The sequence below is a fragment of the Anthonomus grandis genome, chromosome 17 (assembly GCF_022605725.1).
Source record: "Anthonomus grandis grandis chromosome 17, icAntGran1.3, whole genome shotgun sequence".
Classification (NCBI taxonomy): Eukaryota; Metazoa; Arthropoda; class Insecta; order Coleoptera; family Curculionidae; genus Anthonomus; species Anthonomus grandis.
The window spans coordinates 17,605,636-17,627,516 of record NC_065562.1 but is presented as its reverse complement, the minus strand read 5'-3'; the positions used below and the strand labels follow the sequence as shown (position 1 = coordinate 17,627,516).

Below are 21,881 nucleotides of genomic sequence, written 5' to 3'. Positions count from 1 at the left end.
GATATTCACAAAAATGTACTTTTTTCTTATGGAACACCCTGTATAGTATAAACTCAATCGATAGAGTAATAAATTCTAAGTGAAAGTTATTTCACACTTATTGGCTCTAAAATCAAAAATAACGAAGTTATTGATGTTTAAAATTTAAGGGACTGAGCGACATAGTAATTTCTTACCCGAAAACACCTCATATCTTTTTTCCTATTATAGCTGCGAATTTGATTAAAATAGCAAAATGTCGTGTTTTTTAAGCTGATTACGATGGGGAAAAAATAAAAATAGTTCATGGTCACGTTCTCGAGATATTCACAAAAATGTACTTTTTTCTTATGGAACACCCTGTATATTATAAACTCAGTCGATAGAGTAATAAATTCTAAATGGAAGTTATTTTACACTTAATAGCTTAGAAATCAAAAATAACGAAGTTATTGGTGTTTAAAGTTTAAGGGACTGAGCGACATAGTAATTTATTACCCGAAAACAGCTCATAACTTTTTTGCTATTGTAGCTGCGAAGTTGGTTAAAATAGCAAAATGTCGTGTTTTTTTAGGCTTATTACGATGGTGAAAAAATAAAAATAGTTTATGGTCACGTTCTTGAGATATTTGCAAAAATGTACTTTTTTCTTATGGAACACCCTGTATATTATAAACTCAATCGATAGAGTAATAAATTTTAAGTGGAAGTTATTTTACACTTAATGGCTCTAAAATCAAAACTAACAAAGTTATTGATGTTTAAAGTTTAAGGGACTAAGCGACATAGTAATTTCTCACCCGAAAACAGCTCATAACTTTTTTGCTATTGTAGCTACGAAGTTGGTTAAAATAGCAAAATTTCGTGTTTTTTTAGGCTTATTACGATGGTGAAAAAATAAAAATAGTTTGTGGTCACGTTCTTGAGATATTTGCAAAAATGTACTTTTTTCTTATGGAACACCCCGTATATTATAAGCTCAATCGATAGAGTAATAAATTCTAAGTGGAAGTTATTTTACACTTATTAGCTCTAAAATCAAAACTAACGAAGTTATTGGTGTTTAAAGTTTAAGGGACTAAGCGACATAGTAATTTCTTACCCGAAAACACCTCATATCTTTTTCGCTATTGTAGCTACGAAGTTGGTTAAAATAGCAAAATTACGTGTTTTTTTAGGCTGATTACGATGGTGAAAAAATAAAAATAATTCGTGGTTGTGTTCTTGAGATAATCACAAAAGAGTACTTTTTTCTTATGGAACACCCTGTATATTATAAACTCAATCGATAGAGTAATAAATTCTAAGCGGAAGTTATTTTACACTTAATGGCTCTAAAATCAAAACTAACAAAGTTATTGATGTTTAAAGTTTAAGGGACTGAGCGACATAGTAATTTCTTACCTGAAAACAGCTCATAACTTTTTTGCTATTGTAGCTGCGAAGTTGGTTAAAATAGCAAAATGTCGTGTTTTTTTAGGCTTATTACGATGGTGAAAATATAGAAATAATTCATGGTCACGTTCTTGAGATATTTGCAAAAATGTACTTTTTTCTTATGGAACACCCTGTATATTATAAACTCAATCGATAGAGTAATAAATTCTAAATGGAAGTTATTTTACACTTAATAGCTCAAAAATCAAAAATAACGAAGTTATTGGTGTTTAAAGTTTAAGGGACTGACTGAGCGACATAGTAATTTATTACCCGAAAACAGCTCATAACTTTTTTGCTATTGTAGCTACGAAGTTGGTTAAAATAGCAAAATTACGTGTTTTTTTAGGCTAATTACGATGGTGAAAAAATAAAAATAGTTCATGGTCACGTTCTCGAGATATTCACAAAAATGTACTTTTTTCTTATGGAACACCCCGTATATTATAAGCTCAATCGATAGAGTAATAAATTTTAAGTAAAAGTTGTTTCATATGTAATAGTCCTAAAACTAATATTAACGAAGTTATTGGTGTTTATAAGTTTTAGTGACTGAGCGACATACTATATTTTTATACAAAATAGCTCATAACTTTTTTCCTATTAAAGCTGCAAGGTTCATTGATATATCAAAATTGTGTATTTTTTTAGGCAGATTACGATGGTCAAAAAATATAAATAATTGGTGGTCACGTTCTCGAGATATTTACAAAAAAACACTTTTTTCTTATGAAACACCCTATATATTATAATTTCAGTGAATAGGGTATTAATTTCTAAATAAAAGTTATTTTACACTTAATGTCTCTAAAATCAAAACTAACGAAGTTATTAATGTTTAGAGTTTAAGGGACTGAGCGACATAGTAATTTATTACCCGAAAACAGCTCATAACTTTTTTGCTATTGTAGCTGCGAAGTTGGTTAAAATAGCAATATGTCGTGTTTTTTTAGGCTTATTACGATGGTGAAAATATAGAAATAATTCATGGTCACGTTCTTGAGATATTTGCAAAAATGTACTTTTTTCTTATGGAACACCCTGTATATTATAAACTCAATCGATAGAGTAATAAATTCTAAGCGGAAGTTATTTTACACTTAATGGCTCTAAAATCAAAACTAACAAAGTTATTGATGTTTAAAGTTTAAGGGACTAAGCGACATAGTAATTTCTTACCCGAAAACAGCTCATATCTTTTTTGCTATTGTAGCTACAGAGTTGGTTAAAATAGCAAAATGTCGTGTTTTTTTAGGCTAATTACGATGGTGAAAAAATAAAAATAGTTCATGGTCACGTTCTTGAGATATTTGCAAAAATGTACTTTTTTCTTATGGAACACCCTGTATATTATAAACTTAATCGATAGAGTAATAAATTCTAAGTGGAAGTTATTTTACACTTAATAGCTCAGCAAACCAAAAATAACGAAGTTATTGGTGTTTAAAGTTTAAGGGACTGAGCGACATAGTAATTTATTACCCGAAAACAGCTCATAACTTTTTTGCTATTGTAGCTGCGAAGTTGGTTAAAATAGCAAAATGCCGTGTTTTTTTAGGCTTATTACGATGGTGAAAATATAGAAATAATTCATGGTCACGTTCTTGAGATATTTGCAAAAATGTACTTTTTTCTTATGGAACACCCTGTATATTATAAACTCAATCGATAGAGTAATAAATTCTAAATGGAAGTTATTTTACACTTAATAGCTCAAAAATCAAAAATAACGAAGTTATTGGTGTTTAAAGTTTAAGGGACTGACTGAGCGACATAGTAATTTATTACCCGAAAACAGCTCATAACTTTTTTGCTATTGTAGCTACGAAGTTGGTTAAAATAGCAAAATTATGTGTTTTTTTAGGCTTATTACGATGGTGAAAAAACAAAAATAGTTTATGGTCACGTTCTTGAGATATTTGCAAAAATGTACTTTTTTCTTATGGAACACCCTGTATATTATAAACTCAATCGATAGAGTAATAAATTCTAAGCGGAAGTTATTTTACACTTAATGGCTCTAAAATCAAAACTAACAAAGTTATTGGTGTTTTAAGTTTAAGGGACTGAGCGACATAGTAATTTCTTACCCGAAAACACCTCATATCTTTTTTCCTATTGTAGCTACAGAGTTGGTTAAAATAGCAAAATTACGTGTTTTTTTAGGCTGATTACGATGGTGAAAAAATAAAAATAAATCATGGTCACGTTCTTGAGATATTTGCAAAAATGTACTTTTTTCTTATGGAACACCCTGTATATTATAAACTCAATCGATAGAGTAATAAATTCTAAATGAAAGTTATTTTAGACTTAATGGCTCAAAAATCAAAACTAACGAAGTTATTGATGTTTAAAGTTTAAGGGACTGAGCGACATAGTAATTACTTACCCGAAAACACCTCATATCTTTTTTGCTATTGTAGCTACGAAGTTGGTTAAAATAGCAAAATTACGTGTATTTTTAGGCTAATTACGATGGTGAAAAAATAAAAATAGTTCATGGTCACGTTCTCGAGATATTCACAAAAATGTACTTTTTTCTTATGGAACACCCCGTATATTATAAGCTCAATCGATAGAGTAATAAATTTTAAGTAAAAGTTGTTTCATATGTAATAGTCCTAAAACTAATATTAACGAAGTTATTGGTGTTTATAAGTTTTAGTGACTGAGCGACATACTATATTTTTATACAAAATAGCTCATAACTTTTTTCCTATTAAAGCTGCAAGGTTCATTGATATATCAAAATTGTGTATTTTTTTAGGCAGATTACGATGGTCAAAAAATATAAATAATTGGTGGTCACGTTCTCAAGATATTTACAAAAAAACACTTTTTTCTTATGAAACACCCTATATATTATAATTTCAGTGAATAGGGTATTAATTTCTAAATAAAAGTTATTTTACACTTAATGTCTCTAAAATCAAAACTAACGAAGTTATTAATGTTTAAAGTTTAAGGGACTGAGCGACATAGTAATTTCTTACCCGAAAACAGCTTATAACTTTTTTGCTATTGTAGCTACGAAGTTGGTTAAAATAGCAAAATTTCGTGTTTTTTTAAGCTGATGACGATGGGGAAAAAATAAAAATAGTTCATGGTGACGTTCTCGAGATATTCACAAAAATGTACTTTTTTCTTATGGAACACCCCGTATATTATAAACTCAATCGATAGAGTAATAAATTCTAAGTGGAAGTTATTTTACACTTAATGGCTCTAAAATCAAAACTAACGAAGTTATTGATGTTTAAAATTTAAGGGACTGAGCAACATAGTAATTTCTTACCCGAAAACACCTAATATCTTTTTTGCTATTGTAGCTACGAAGTTGGTTAAAATAGCAAAATTACGTGTTTTTTTAGGCTGATTACGATAGTGAAAAAATAGAAATAATTCATGGTCACGTTCTTGAGATATTTGCAAAAATGTACTTTTTGCTTATGGAACACCCTGTATATTATAAACTCAATCGATAGAGTATTAAATTGTAAGTGGAAGTTATTTTACACTTAATGGCTCTAAAATCAAAACTAACGAAGTTATTGATGTTTAAAATTTAAGGGACTGAGCGACATAGTAATTTCTTACCCGAAAACAGCTCATAACTTTTTTGCTATTGTAAGTACGAAGTTGGTTAAAATAGCAAAATGTCGTGTTTTTTTAGGCTTATTACGATGGTGAAAATATAGAAATAATTCATGGTCACGTTCTTGAGATATTTGCAAAAATGTACTTTTTTCTTATGGAACACCCTGTATATTATAAACTCAATCGATAGAGTAATAAATTCTAAATGGAAGTTATTTTACACTTAATAGCTCAAAAATCAAAAATAACGAAGTTATTGGTGTTTAAAGTTTAAGGGACTGAGCGACATAGTAATTTGTTACCCGAAAACACCTAATATCTTTTTTGCTATTGTAGCTACAGAGTTGGTTAAAATAGCAAAATGTCGTGTTTTTTTAGGCTAATTACGATGGTGAAAAAATAAAAATAGTTCATGGTCACGTTCTCGAGATATTCACAAAAATGTACTTTTTTCTTATGGAACACCCTGTATATTATAAACTCAATCGATAGAGTAATAAATTCTAAGTGGAAGTTATTTTAGACTTAATGGCTCAAAAATCAAAACTAACGAAGTTATTGATGTTTAAAGTTTAAGGGACTGAGCGACATAGTAATTTCTTACCCGAAAACACCTAATATCTTTTTTGCTATTGTAGCTACAGAGTTGGTTAAAATAGCAAAATTACGTGTTTTTTAGGCTGATTACGATAGTGAAAAAATAGAAATAATTCATGGTCACGTTCTTGAGATAATCACAAAAGAGTACTTTTTTCTTATGGAACACCCTGTATATTATAAGCTCAATCGATAGAGTAATAAATTTTAAGTAAAAGTTGTTTAATATTTAATAATCCTAAAATCAATATTAACGAAGTTTTTTATGTTTAAAGTTAAAGTGACTTAGTAATTTCTTACGCAAAAAACTGCTCATAACTTTTTTCCTATTGTAGCTACAAAGTTGGTTGTTATTGGCTAAAAAAAGCCAATAATCGCTTAAAAAAAATATACAATAATTAAACAGTTATAAATGTGTGGAATTGTGTAAGAACACCGCATAACGTAAGTGTGTCGCTCATAAATTAAAACCCGGTGGCATTCGATTAATGATAATTATTAGAAATTGCCCATAAGCGACCAATATTATCGCTGGGAAATTAATTGGGTTGCAGTACGATTTACGACAATTCCAATATGAAATGTAATAATTTACTACGACTTATTTTAGCTTAAAAGTCGACATATGGGACTTAGGTCTTCTATATGCACCGGTGGCCACCCCACTTTAAATTTCGAATGCAAGGTGAACCCTTAAAATATGGGGCGACTATCTTAAAGTCCGTTGCCTAATCATTAATTTTGTTAAATAGTCGTTTCCGTACGTAGAAACGTTAATTATGTTCACAGTTAAATGGTTTTGTCACTTAAGATGTTATTAGGGGGTCAACGGACAATTTTAATCGCACTTTTTTCCCGTTAAATGACGTGAATTAATTTTAGAGGCGGGTCGTTGTACTTATTTCAAGGAACATTCCCTCTAAAAATCAAAATGTAAACCCGCCATAAGTAATATCTTCTATCCAAGGTCCTTTTTAAAGTTTACAGTAACATTCACAAGTGCGCCGTCATTAAATTTATCTTGTGACATTTAAATTCACTTTCAAAGGTTCAGCGGCGAAGGTAAAACGTACCGTTTAAAGATAATCTGTAACATCGATTGTTGCACCTCACCCATGATGGTTGCCACCTTCTTCTTCTTCTTTACGTAATGAATGTGGAATGTCCCTAGAAAGTTCAGGAAGGTTTCTTTATATGTAATGGATCTACAATTTAAAAAAAAATAACATTGAAGAAAGGGTATAAGTTAGCTTATGCCATTCAAGAATTGTGTTGGTTAATTCGCCACGTATTAATATTATTATTCGAGTTAATCACCATTATTTCACTCATATTCAGAACCAAACAACATCCTTAAGAGTAGATATTTCAGATGGCGTCTGATCCAAGAAAGAGTCAATATTAAGCACAAAAGACTTTTCCAAATCCATTTAAGACTTTTCGCAAATATTTTCTCTAAAAATGTATACTACTCAAGTCCTGCAAGGCTAACGCCTAGAAGATGCAGTACCTAATGGGGCTTCGTGGTTTTTATTTTGAATTAAATAAATCATAATTTATTTATAGGAATCAGGCAATTGTACAGGTCAAATTGGTTAGTAGCTACAAAACTACGGTACCTTATACTATTTACTATTTTAAAAAATTTGAACTTCCTAAGTAAATAACAATCTTGAATAATTAAATTATAACCCACCGTGATGTTGAATAACTTTGAATAATTTGTGACTGATGAGACCTAAAAGTATGAAACTTTCAGGGAAAATAGGCGGCACCTTGGATTATTATTTTAAAAAATTTAAACTTTTTAGATAAATTATTAATTAATTAAAAAAAAAATATAAATAACTATCATGAGTAATTAAATTATGATCCACCGTGCTGTTTAACTTTAAATAACTAGTGACTGATGAGACCTAAAATAACGAAACTTTCAAGATAAATAGGCAAAACCTTAGACTATTATTTCAGCAAATTTCAATTTTCTAAATAAATTATGTAATAATTAAAAAAAATAAATAAATAACTATCATGAGTAATTAAATTAAGATCCACCGTGCTGTTTACCTTTAAATAATTTTTGACTGATGCAACCTAAAAGTACGAAACTTTCAAGATAAATAGGCAAAATCTTAGACTATTATTTCAGTAAATTTCAATTTTCTAAATAAATTATGTAATAATTAAAAAAAATAAATAAATAACTATCATGAGTAATTAAATTATGATCCACCGTGCTGTTTACCTTTAAATAATTTTTGACTGATGCAACCTAAAAGTACGAAACTTTTAAGATAAATAGGCAAAATCTTAGACAATTATTCCAGAAAATTTAAATTTTCTAAATAAATTAGTTAATAATTAAAAAAAAAATAAATAAATAACTATCATGAGTAATTAAATTATGATCCACCGTGCTGTTTAACTTTAAATAATTTGTGACTGATGCAACCTAAAAGTACGAAACTTTCAAAATAAATAGGCAAAATCTTAGACTATTATTCCAGAAAATTTCAATTTTCTAAATAGATTATTTAATAATTAAAAAAAAATAAATAAATAACTATCATGAGTAATTAAATTATGATCCACCGTGCTGTTTACCTTTAAATAATTTTTGACTGATGCAACCTAAAAGTACGAAACTTTCAAGATAAATAGGCAAAATCTTAGACTATTATTTCAGCAAATTTCAATTTTCTAAATAAATTATGTAATAATTAAAAAAAATAAATAAATAACTATCATAAGTAATTAAATTATAATCCACCGTGATGTTTAACTTTAAATAATTTATGACTGATGCAACCTAAAAGTACGAAACTTTCAAGATAAATAGGCAAAACCTTAGACAATTATTCCAGAAAATTTAAATTTTCTAAATAAATTATTTAATAATTAAAAAAAAATAAATAAATAACTATCATGAGTAATTAAATTAAGATCCACCGTGCTGTTTACCTTTAAATAATTTTTGACTGATGCAACCTAAAAGTACGAAACTTTCAAGATAAATAGGCAAAATCTTAGACTATTATTCCAGAAAATTTCAATTTTCTAAATAGATTATTTAATAATTAAAAAAAAATAAATAAATAACTATCATGAGTAATTAAATTATGATCCACCGTGCTGTTTACCTTTAAATAATTTTTGACTGATGCAACCTAAAAGTACGAAACTTTCAAGATAAATAGGCAAAACCTTAGACAATTATTTCAGCAAATTTAAATTTTCTAAATAAATTATTAATTAATTAAAAAAAATATATAAATAACTATCATGAGTAATTAAATTATGATCCACCGTGCTGTTTACCTTTAAATAATTTTTGACTGATGCAACCTAAAAGCACCAAACTTTTAAGATAAATAGGAAAAACCTTAGACTATTATTCCAAAAAATTTCAATTTTCTATATAAATTAGTTATTAATTAAAAAAAAATAAATAAATAACAATCATGAGTAATTAAATTATGATCCACCGTGCTGTTTAACTTTAAATAACTAGTGACTGATGAGACCTAAAAGTATGAAACTTTCAGAGAAAATAGGTGGCACCTTAGACTATTATTTCAAAAAATTTCAACTTTTTAGATAAATTAATTTTTAATTAAAAAAATTAATAAATATTAATCATGGATAATTAAATTAAGACTCAGCGTAGTGTTTTTTAACTTCAAATAACTTTTGACTGATGAAACCTAAAAGCACCAAACTTTTAAGATAAATAGGCAAAACCTTAGACTATTATTTCAGCAAATTTCAATTTTCTAAATAAATTATTTAATAATTAAAAAAAATAAATAAATAACTATCATGAATAAGTAAATTATGACTCACCGTGATGTTTAACTTTAAATAATTTTTGACTGATGAGTCCTAAAAGTACGAAACTTTCAGGGTAAATAGACGGAATCTTAGACTGTTATTTCACAAAATTTAAATTTTCTAAATAAATTAATTATTAATTAAAAAAAAATTAATAAATAACAACGATTAATAAATAAATTATGCCCTATTAAGATGTTCAAACTCAAATAACTTTTGACTGACAAGACCTACAACTATGAAATTTTAAAAATAAATATTCGGCACTTTAGCCTAGTATTTCAGAAAATTTCAACTTTCTAGCTAAAGTGATAAACTAAATATTAATTTCTTTATAAAGAAGCATGTAAAAGAACGTTGTGACATATTAATTTAAAAAAACCCTTAATATTCCCAAAACATTTAATAATGTGGAGATCTCAGGCATTTGGGGTAATTTTAAATTTTGTTCCAGGTCATTCTAAGCCTAATCCAAGGTAAATAAAGCCATTTCTTCTTGAAAAAGTTTTCCAGACTTTTGGAGTCATTTTAAATTTAGTTCCACACTTTTCAAGCTGTCTCGAAGGGATTTTAAGTCATCTTTTCTGGATTTTGGTGTCCTTAAAACTTTACAGTCATTGTTTATGTGGTCCAGGAATTTTAAGCAATTTTTACATATTTTATATCTTCCAGGTCTATATCTTGTCGTGTATTTCCTATCGTCCAGAAATTTGAAGTCAATTTTCCACTTTAAGTTATTGACAATCCTATTCCAGGCTTTTGAAGTCATATTAACTTTAAATCAAGGTTAATAAAGCCATTTACTTCTGGAAAATATTGCAGGCATTTAAACCTATTTTAAATTGCTTTTGATTGCCTGAAAAACCTAGTTTTATGCTATCTACAAGCTAAAAAATGATTCCAGGCAGTTAAAGTTGTATCATAACGGCGAATTTTTAATTTATTAAATTGCCGCACTTTGACACATTTTAATAAATTATTTTATTTTTATATTACATAAATTTTTGAAAAACTACAGGTGTTTATCAAAAATATCATAATTCTTGATTAACCTCCCTCTATAAGTAATCAATGAGGAATGCCCCTGGAATATTCCTTACAATATATTCCAAGTACCTCCATTTGAATTCCAAATAACCCAAAAACATTCCTGGCACATCCACTAATTAGAACATTCTTTAAATGTTTCTTTTAAAACCCCAAATTGCTGAACCGATTTTATTTATTTATTTATTCGAACGTGAAAATGTTGTTGATATTATTGTTTAGCTGACGGCAAAAGTGGAACGACGTCGAACTACCGTTAGAACGCGTCTGAAGTGAGACGTGAGAAAGGCGGGAAATGTCGTGAATCGGGCCAATGACGTCAACAACGTTCTCATGGATAACAAAATTTAATTTATTTATATAATAATATGCGATGGGAATTAATCTATTTTCGGTTGCGTCAATTTTTTTTTAAACAAAAGAAGGATGCAAACATACATCCATTTTTTGTTTATATTGTTATATAGTAATCAGGCACGTGTGTGGTTTAAACAAATATATACATAGATTTTTTTTCTTACAGATTAAACGGTGAAAGCCGCCTTAGATTCGACACCGTCACCATGCAGTTTGTCACCATTAAAGTGAAATCTTTATGACTATAATAAGTGAAATGTGAGACAATCAACAATTAACCAATTAAAATGTGTTTAATTATTTAAAAGTGCTGAAGGAAATGACCGTTGGCATGGACGTTAACAAGAACCACAGGAGGAGCTCGTGGGAATCTAAGGTAGTAAGATATACATTTTTTTAAAAATTCAATAAATACTGTCTCACACAACTGTTTCTTAACCATAATACCCAATGACCGACTTCTTTGTATCGATACTGTTAGTTCCATATTGGTTTAACGTGACCAAAATGCTTGTATTGAGTTGCCTTTTTTGCATTCGAATGATATGTCTTGAAATGGGAGGAGGTTCTTAAGCTGTGTTAAGTCATTAATTATGGATATCCTCTGGATGATAACTTTGTGCAAACCAATGGATTTTAATTTATCTTTATTCAATGGATACATTTTAAAAAGTGAAAAGCCACTGGACTGTTATTTTTATCGAAATTCTTCTTAATCTCATAAAATAAGAGGTTATTTATTGATCAAACAATAATAAAAAGCCATTGGACATTGGACAATTCCAATGGATGTGTTTCACATGATAACCAAGGTAGTACCGTTTAATGGACCTGTTTCGCAACTGTATGGACCGAAATTTATATTTTCATTGGATTTCTATTTTATGTATCAATAAATTTATCTATCCAGTGACTAGCAAAGTGCCATTTGTATAACCCAAAACAATTAAGAGGCAACTTTCGGTAATTATTGGATAGATTTGTGCTGCCTAGATTTGGCTGAAATATCCTTAGCTAATAGGGCCTGAGATTGTACTGTATACAATTTCTTGTATGTTTGCTTGCGTTTATACACAAGTAAATCGTGACCGAATGGTAATTTAAATCTATGCCTTGGCTGGTGCATTGGCATTTATTTAAGGTATGTAGGTACTTTCATTTTCGATAAAATGACTGTGATCGCCCCCAGCTGATTTGAACGACTATTGGTACCACAGACAAAAATGTGAGGAAATTGTAGTTTTTGGTGACCACAAACGAGGCGAGTTACGTACGTCCTAAAATGGCAAAAGTGGTTCGTTTTTGTTTTTTCGTGAGAGATGTTCCGCTAAGGCGAGCAGAAAATTTAAAAAAAAAAATATGCCTTTATATAATGTAATTTTTTTTATACGCTGTAAAAAATGGCTTTGTATTTTTTACTACAATGTTACGTCGCCCTACAAATTGTAGCAAAGTAAATCTGACAGTATTTTAAGCGCGTCGAGTGGTAAATAGCCCAATAGTGTGTCGCATATTTTGTATTTCTACAATGAAATCAGGAAATGTGTGAAAGCTTCAAAAATAGTAATTTTTTTTCTGACAACCTTTTGTGACGGTTTCTTTAACAACATACATCAAAATGGTCTAGGGCACACATACAAATATGTGAATATTTTTGAGAAGATTGGAAAAAAGTTAATTATTGCAATTTTTTTACATTATGCGAATAAAATAACAATATAATTATTAACTTTTTTTTGTAGATTATAATTTACTCATAATTTAGGGCCCAAATAAAAATAAAGAACAAAATCCCATTTATTACCGTTTATTAAAAAAAATTATAAAAATACAAATTAAACTAGTAGCCAGATGGTCCACCTTTATTATTAATAACACTTTGACATCGCCTAGGCATACTTAAAATTAAATTATTAATTAATTCTTGGGGCAACTCCTCCCAAACATGTGTCACAGCAAGACGAAGCTCCAGAGCGCTTTGGAAAAAGTCAAATCGTTGAAGAAGTTGCCTTTTTAACCAATCCCAAACATGCTCAATTGGATTAAGGTCCGGTGAAGTAGAGGGCCAGGGTAGAAGATTGATTTGATTTTCCTTAATAGCGATTCGTACAAGCCGTGCTCGATGTGGTGCGGCATTATCTTGTTGCAACAACCATTTCGCGTAAATATGGAACAATTATTACAGGCAGTAGTATATTATCCCTATAACTTATTCCAGTCATTGTATTTTCCACAAAAATTAGGTTCGTTTTTCTAGTCTAAAGTCTAATGCCACCCCAAAACATTCACGAATTCCACCAGAATCAGGATAAAATGAAAATCGAGACTCATCCGTAAAAAGAACTGTGGCCCATCTTTCTTGATTCCAACTAACAATTACTACAAAATTACAAATACCAATTAACCTCGATTTCCTAAAGTTAACCGAAGAACCCTTAGGGGTCTTCTGGCATGAAGTCCTCTCTCATGCAAACGGTTTCTAATAGTTTGACCTGAAACCTCGACGTTATGCACTCGTGAGAGCTGCTGAACCAAAACAGAGGCTGTTTTGAGCTTGCAAAATTATAAAACGGTCTTGGGCAGGTGTGGTAACTCGCGACGGGCCTTGATGCCGTTCTCTAACATCATTTTTGTCTCTCTATATCTTGTCCACAAACAGTTAATTATACTGGGAGATGTATCCAAAGCTCTTGCAACGTCTCTTTGACTTGTTCCTGTTTCAAGCATTCCGAACATTTCCTCTCGAGTTAAATGTCGTCTTTCCATTTTTATTGAATAAAAACTAAATCACAATTGTCCGGTTGGAACCACAGAAAATGCGATATTGCGTTAGAATTTAAAAATTATAATCCGCGTTATTTCGACAAAATGTGCAAGTAGCAAAAAACGCCGTTCTGGCATGATTTTTTGTACCCAAATATTTATTTTACTTCGTCGGTATCTTAATATTAAAGGTAGTATTTATTTCGTATGAAAATATAAATATATAAAAATTTATAAGTGTTCCTTAGACCATTTTGATGTCTATATATGTTTTAATTTTCACTACATGTGCAAGACTTTACAATTTTTAAGAAATCGGGCTGCATTTTTTAAATTTATCCAAATTATTCGATATTTATTTTTCTCAAAAAATTTACTAGTAAAAATGATTTTTTATCAATTTTTTTTTAAATGGCGCTCTTTAGATATTGCGATTAAAAAAGACTAATGAGAGTTCTTATCAAATGAAATTTGATTTTACCGCCTTATTTGAGCCTTTCTGCCATCCTGATTGGTTAAATTAACCAAGCATACATGTCCAACTGTCAAATTAATTGTAAAAGCTTCCGTTGCCAAGCGGGAGGAATCTGTCACAGAAATTTCTATCGGTTTGTATGCAATCATCAATTCTTTATATTTTTGTGTTCTCTTCGTTAATTTTTTGTGACTTTTTGGAATTTTATACAAATATTCGACTTACATTACGTTTTCTATATGTGTTAAAATATTTTGTATATTTTTCTTAATATGTTTAAGTATTACCATTTCTTATGAATTAGATTTTTTTAAACATTTGATAAGTTATGAACTAGACTTTTTTAAGACCTATCCTCATCAACAATTTTTTGTTTTATTTTATGTCGCTGAAATCTGTAAATTACTAAGAAAATTAATTAAAACTTGATTGGTTTATCCATAAATTTTAAACATTTCTATGGTTTTTAAAATTAATACATTTCCTCATCGTCAAAATGGCCTACAGCGTTTAGTCCAATTAAATGTACCTTATATAAACAGTAATTTTTATAATCAATAAGACGTTCCATTTGTAATGTGCCTCGAAAAAATCCTCATTGAGCTTACAATATTGCCTAAAAGCTACTACCAAAAAGTGGTTGCAATAACTACTTTAAATTCGTACACTCTAAAATAAAGCAATTATCGCTTAAAATATATGGAAAAACTGCTACATTTTATAAAGTATAATTACTTTGTAGCAGCAATTTATATAATTTTATTTCGATATTACCTGAAAAATAGTAAGCTTTTTATATATAAAACGTAGCAAAAAACGTTAATGCAAATTTTCCTAAAAGAATACCCATAGTTTATACGCACTCGTGCAGAAATGCCAAATTTATTGTAGTAAATAAACTTACAATATTTAGCAATTTATTATATGTCTCACAAATAATTCACTTTCTTCTCATAGGATGTGGCATCAAACTCTACTTTTCGCGTGATCTATTAATATTCAATTTTGTAACAGTATGTCCTACTTTTAATATAGTGGATGACACAGGAAAAAGGGAACACTTAATAACTATTTTACTATTCAAGATAAACAAATAAAATTTGGTATATCGTTAGAATTATTATAAGAGCACCTTTTGACAAATTCGGTTGTTTTCCGTCACTTCCAGTTTAACCGGAACTGACACTAACTTTCTTATTTTAAATGAGACGTATTTCAATAGAAAATAATATATTTATTTATTTGTTACACTCTCACAAACACATTGGAAATATAATTACATGTTAAGAGTGCTTACTAAGCCAGTAAAGGCGAGAAAAAGAAAGGCTACAACTAAAATGTACTAACTTAACAAATTAACAATATAAAAAAATATATTAAAAACATATAGCAGGTTCTAAAACAAATATGTGTACTACTTATACTTTGAACTACCTAAAATCACAGATCACATTTTTGTATATATTCATTACTTTGGTACATCATTCGATTTATAGGTGTACTACTTGGATGTAAACATTGGAACGGCTTTTTATTTCTTATTCTTAAGTTTACTTTAGGAACCACCAAAGTTATGTTGTTAATTAAGGAACATTTCTTATACTTTAAATTGTTGACAATATTATATATAAATAGTACATCATTTAAACTTCGTCTAATACTTAATCTAACCATACTAAATTCAGTCAGCATACTCTCATAAGAAATCATTTCAGAGTTCTTTAGTATAGATACCTTAAAAACCTCTTTTGCACTTTTTCAATCATATCAATATGCACCAATGACTGTGGTGACCAAATAACAGAGGCATATTCTAAATGGGGTCTAACCAATGTATTGTATAACATTATGATTGATTTTATTTGTTTAAAGTTTAAAGAACTTTATATGCTTTATTGACAATAGCTTCATAGTGCTGGTTAAATTTAAAGTTTGACTGCATGTACACACCAAGGTCCCTACATTCACTTTTCCTGCTTAGTGATAAATTATCAATCATGTAACTAAACTGGGTACATTCCACTTTTCTTGTAAAAGTTAAAATATGACATTTACCATGTGATACTGCATTTGCTACTTTTTGTTTTGTACTCATTGAAAAAATAATTTTTTAAAATAGGGTGCCATGAATGCCTCGAAAGTTTCAATTTTTAATCAAGTAATCACGGAAAAATAGTTTTCGTTACATTTTATGATTTAAATCTTTTACACGTCTATTTAAAATGTCCGAACCATTAATTTTGGCATTTACTTAATTTTTTTAAATAGCACATTATTGGGAACAACCAGTTTTAAAACGCGGTTTCTTTTTCCAAATAATTATTATTTAAATCGGTTGATAAATAAGCCCATAAGAAGAAAAAAATTAAGTCATATAAATAAACGCGTTTAATTAATAGAAATAGCATATACAAGGCTTTGATTCCTTGACTGTAGGAGGCTTTGTTTCGACGCATTCTTGAGTTATTTTTCAATTGACGTAACACATGACGTCTTGTCAAGTTCAATTATTATTCGTTATTCAAATAAATTGGCCGTAGTGTTTGAAAGAATTTCAATAATTGAAATGTTTTCTGACTGTACTTATGAAAACCCGATTTAAGTAATAAAACACAATGTAAATTATTATTTTTCCGTGATTACTTGATTAAAAATTAAAATTTTCAAGGCATTTATGACACCTTATTCTAAAATTAAAAAAAATGATTTTTATCTATGATTATAAAACAAAAAGTGGCAAATGCGGTATCATTATTCTCAGAATATTATTTTCTATCAAAATACGTAATAATATACTGATTGTCCCATTTAAAATAAAAAAGTTAGTATCACTTCCTGTTAAACCGGAAGTAACAAAAAATAAATGTCAAAAGATGCTCTTATTGATATACCAAATTTCATTTGTTTATCTTTGAAAGTAAGAAAGTTATTGTGTTCCCTTTTTCCTGTGTCACCCGTTATATCAGATTTTTCGATATATTGTATGTAATTTATTATAAAAATTGCAACACTTCCAATCACAATTTTAATTGTGACATTTCAATTGTAATTTTATAAAGATTGTTTTAATAATTTGTTACCGTACCTTTTTTTATAAAGAAAATTGCTCCAATTGTAGCATTTATTCTTACACATTTTTTTCAGTGTAATTTGAAGTCTATTTTTGCTTGCTTAAACTGGGTGCAATTTTCACTATTTTTGTTGGTCTATGGCATTTAATTTTATGTTCCGCATCACTGTAGTCCAGAGTGATAAGCATCTTATATCGATCGTGGTGCTCAGAGGAGAGACAACAGGCAAAACAGTTAATCAAAATCAAATGTTATTTCTGACTCACGTCCTGGATCACCTGGACATGTCCTTATGTACTTATGCTCTCTATGTACGTACAAAACTATGAGACTGAGATGGAGAATCATGCGAAGTTTATCTATAGTTTTGCTAATTTATGTTGATATAACGACAAATAGGAACATGCGGGGCTTGCGTTTGTAACTTGGTAATTTCCAGTTTAACCAATAATGTAATTATTAATGCAAATAATTACAAAAATATATAAAAATTCAAAAGACTTATAGAAATTTAAAAAAATATATAAAATAAAAAAAAATAATTTTTTACACTTTTTTTGCATAAAATAACCATTATATAATGCTTCACAAAAATAACAAATCCCAAAGAAAAAAAAACATAATTATCTCATCCTTTTAATCAATATCAACCAAATCTAAATTACGAAATTCACAAACCAACATTTATATTAAATACACAACAATGTTTACACTATGGACGTGTTAATCCGCATCCAGGACCGCCTGGAAATATAACTTTCCTTATGTATTTAAACGCCACCTCTGGATTTTCGGAAAATTCGAGGATTAGGAAAATGAGAGAATTATAAGTAAATTGTAAAATGTTGGTAAGAGTAGCATTATATATTTATAGAATATATATAAAATATTTATATTCTTCGTGGAGTATACTTGTTATTTTTAAGTATGTTCTTTTCAATACGACAATACTTAGTAAGTACTTATAATTACAAACATTTATATTTATGTTACAGTTTAAACGAGATTGCGGTAGAAAAATCTAGAGGAATTATTATATTTTACTTAAAATTGAGCTTTATGGAAAAAATTCAACTTTTCCAGATAGGTGTCGTTAATATCAACGTTTTTTCCAGGCAGTTGAACTAATTTTTTTCCTCTTGTAAGCAGTCTTTTCCAAGAAATTGCATGTTCCTTATTTTAAACTGAAACTTCAACTGCCAAGAAAAAAATGTTACAAATTACATTTTTCCAGGCAATTGTCAAAATTGATGTTCCTCAATTAAAATAAATGTTTTATTCCTTCCAGGCAGTTGAAGTAATTCTTTACCTGCAAATCAATGATCTACAAAAGTAATCATCTATCGTGGAGGTCTGGGACATAAAAATGAGATAATTCAAAATAATGAATTTTCAATATGTTTATTTCATTTAGCTTTCGTACGTACAGGCACTTTAACACTATCTAACTTTGTATTTGATCTTCAATTTTTTAAATACATTTTTATACGTTATTTTATAGCACTAGGTTAATATTTGTTTGCCATTATCTTGTCAAAAAAATGTTCTATACTTTTTTACTCAAGTTGTTATATTATAAACCTATAGAGAGTGTTTTCAAACAAAATACAGATTTATTGAACTTTGCCATTTAAACTCAATTTTCTCAAAAACTACTTTAAATATTTCAATAAAATAAATTGCCATAGATTTAGAATTTAATTATCTAAAAATGTTGTTTTGGGTTAAAAAACGTCAAACTAAAAATTACCAAGTTATCTAAAGTTTACCCTGAGGTCCCTTCAACTGACTTTTTGCCACTTAAACTTAATTTTCTCAAAAACTACTGAAAAGATCTTAATGAAACAAAAAGCTTTAGATTCAAAATTAAATTCTCTGGAAATATTGTTTAGGTTCCAAAAGTTTCCAAGTTATCTAGAGTTAAACCAACTCCAAAATATTTGAAAAAAAATATTCTTTACATATTCATTATCTATTCAGTTTGAACATTTACTTAATTTAAAAAATAGTAACGCAAGATAAAATTGTGAAATATTCGAATATTAATATTTATTTAATACTTTTACGCTACTAGGGTATACAAAATATGGATAACTACACCCGAAACCAGTTGTGCCTGTTTCTCTTTTATAGGCTGTATAGAGCCTTTATTTCTGCATTAATTCACACACAAAAAAAATTAAATAACCCTCCAATGTATCAACGATAAAATAACATAATAAAATTTCCTGCAGTGGTTCATGAAAATTGTGAATATAAACAACGTAACTTTTACTACGACTGTCCAGAATACCTGGATTTCAAACGCAAACTTTTCGGTCTTAAGTCGTTTTATCGCATCAATTTTTTACTTCAGTATTTAAGTGAAAGAGACAATAGACCTTATTCACCCATAAAACAACGTATAGTTTAAGTCACAATTTACGTTCCACCGTAGCGAGAAATAATGCCTTAAGTGGGTCATCATGTCAAACCACTGAAGAGGTTTTCGCATCTATAAGTTCGAATCGCTCTCGACACTCGCTCGGTCGTTCAATTATTGATCTTCTGTGTGTAATTTGGATGGAAAAATAATTTTTTCTGTTTACAGGAAAGTCGGTCAAAGATACTTTTGTTTCTAGAATAAGAAAGAAGGATGGATGTTGCATCAGGAATGTGTCATAATAATTGTTGATTCATATTGCACATCTCATGTGGGCATCTCAATGAAGGCTAAGACGGAAATGCCTGATGTAATGTAATTGGAAATTCACGTATTTATTGAATTTTTTTTTTGAAAGAAAGTCATTTCAAAGTTAATGGGAATCGTGTCAAAAAAGGGGATTGAAAGTCAAGTCTTTTGCATTTGATTTATGGCTCACATCCTGGATCGCCTGGAAATATTATTTTTCTTATATATTTATGCTTTCTATAGATGATGCATACCATTTCATAGCGATCGTCCATGATTTCTGGCTCTCAGATAGAGAATTTGTCCAAAAAAGAGAAAGTTAATTCTATCACTTTCTACCGCATTTGATTTATGGCACACATCCTGGATCGCCTGGAAATGTTATTTTTCTTACATATTTGTGCTTTCTAAAGACGATGCATACCAATTCATAATGATCGTCCATGATTTCTGGCTCTCAGATGGAGAATTTGGTCAAAAAAGAGAAAGTTAATTCTATCACTTTCTATCGCATTTGATTTATGGCACACCTCCTGGATCGTCTGGAAATGTTATTTTTCTTATATATTTACGTTTTCTAAAGACGATGCATACCATTTCAAAGCGATCGTCCATGATTTCTGGCTCTTAAATGGAGAATTTGTCCAAAAAAGAAAAAATCAATTCTTTCACTTTCTACCGCATTTGATTTATAGCACACATCCTGGATCGCCTGGAAATGTTATTTTTCTTACATACTTATGCTTTCTAAAGACGATGCATACCACTTCATAATGATCGTCCATGATTTCTGGCTCTCAGATGGAGAATTTGGCCAAAAAAGAGAAAGTTAATTCTATCATTTTCTACCGCATTTGATTTATGGCACACATCCTGGATCGCCTGGAAATGATATTTTTCTTACATATTTATGCTTTCTAAAGACGATGCATACCACTTCATAGCGATCGTCCATGATTTCTGGCTCTCAGATGGAAAATTTGTCCAAAAAAGAAAAAATCAATTCTATCACTTTCTACCGCATTTGATTTATGGCACACCTCCTGGATCGCCTGAAAATGTTATTTTTCTTATATATTTATGCTTTCTATAGGTGATGCATACCATTTAATAGCGATCGTCCATGATTTCTGGCTCTCAGATGGAGAATTTGTCCAAAAAAGAGACAATCAATTCTATCACTTTCTACCGCATTTGATTTATGGCACACCTCCTGGATCGCCTGGAAATGTTATTTTTCTTATATATTTACGCTTTCTAAAAACGATGCATACCACTTCATAATGATCGTCCATAATTTCTGGCTCTCAGATGGAGAATTTGGCCAAAAAAGAGAAAGTTAATTCTATCACTTTCTATCGCATTTGATTTATGGCACACATCCTGGATCGCCTGGAAATGTTATTTTTCTTATATATTTATGCTTTCTATAGATGATGCATACCATTTCATAGCGATCGTTTATGATTTCTGGCTCTCAGATAGAGAATTTGTCCAAAAAAGAGAAAGTTAATTCTATCACTTTCTACCGCATTTGATTTATGGCTCATATCCTGGATCGCTTGGAAACGTTATTTTTCTTATATATTTATGCTTTCTATAGATGATGCATACCATTTCATAGCGATCGTCCATGATTTCTGGCTCTCAGATAGAGAATTTGTCCAAAAAAGAGAAAATCAATTCTAGCAGTTTCTACCGCATTTGATTTATCGCTCACATCCTGGATCGTCTGGAAATATTATTTTTCTTATATATTTATGCTTTCTATAGGTGATGCATACCATTTGATAGCGATCGTCCATGATTTCTGGCTCTCAGATGGAGAATTTGTCCAAAAAAGAGAAAATCAATTCTAGCACTTTCTACCGCATTTGATTTATCGCTCACATCCTGGATCGCTTGGAAACGTTATTTTTCTTATATATTTATGCTTTCTATAGATGATGCATACCATTTCATAGCGATCGTTTATGATTTCTGGCTCTCAGATAGAGAATTTGTCCAAAAAAGAGAAAGTTAATTCTATCACTTTCTACCGCATTTGATTTAT

At 29.4% G+C, this 21,881-nt stretch overlaps 1 protein-coding gene and 1 long non-coding RNA gene across 2 annotated transcripts in view; one reads left to right on the top strand and one right to left on the bottom strand.

Annotated features, from left to right (window-relative positions):
• The window catches only part of LOC126746243 (atrial natriuretic peptide-converting enzyme-like), a 36,136-nt gene that overhangs the window by 914 nt on the left and 13,341 nt on the right, over positions 1–21,881 (top strand). The window contains exon 2 of the mRNA XM_050454401.1: positions 11,015–11,224. Coding sequence (XP_050310358.1) covers positions 11,168–11,224 — 57 coding nt within the window. The 5' untranslated portion in view covers positions 11,015–11,167. The remainder of the gene's footprint in view (positions 1–11,014; positions 11,225–21,881) is intronic.
• On the bottom strand, positions 20,088–21,087 carry LOC126746244 (uncharacterized). The gene is made up of 3 exons (XR_007663837.1): positions 20,593–21,087; positions 20,423–20,540; positions 20,088–20,200 (listed from the first exon to the last, which is right to left on the bottom strand). It is a non-coding gene; the product is annotated as an uncharacterized LOC126746244 (long non-coding RNA).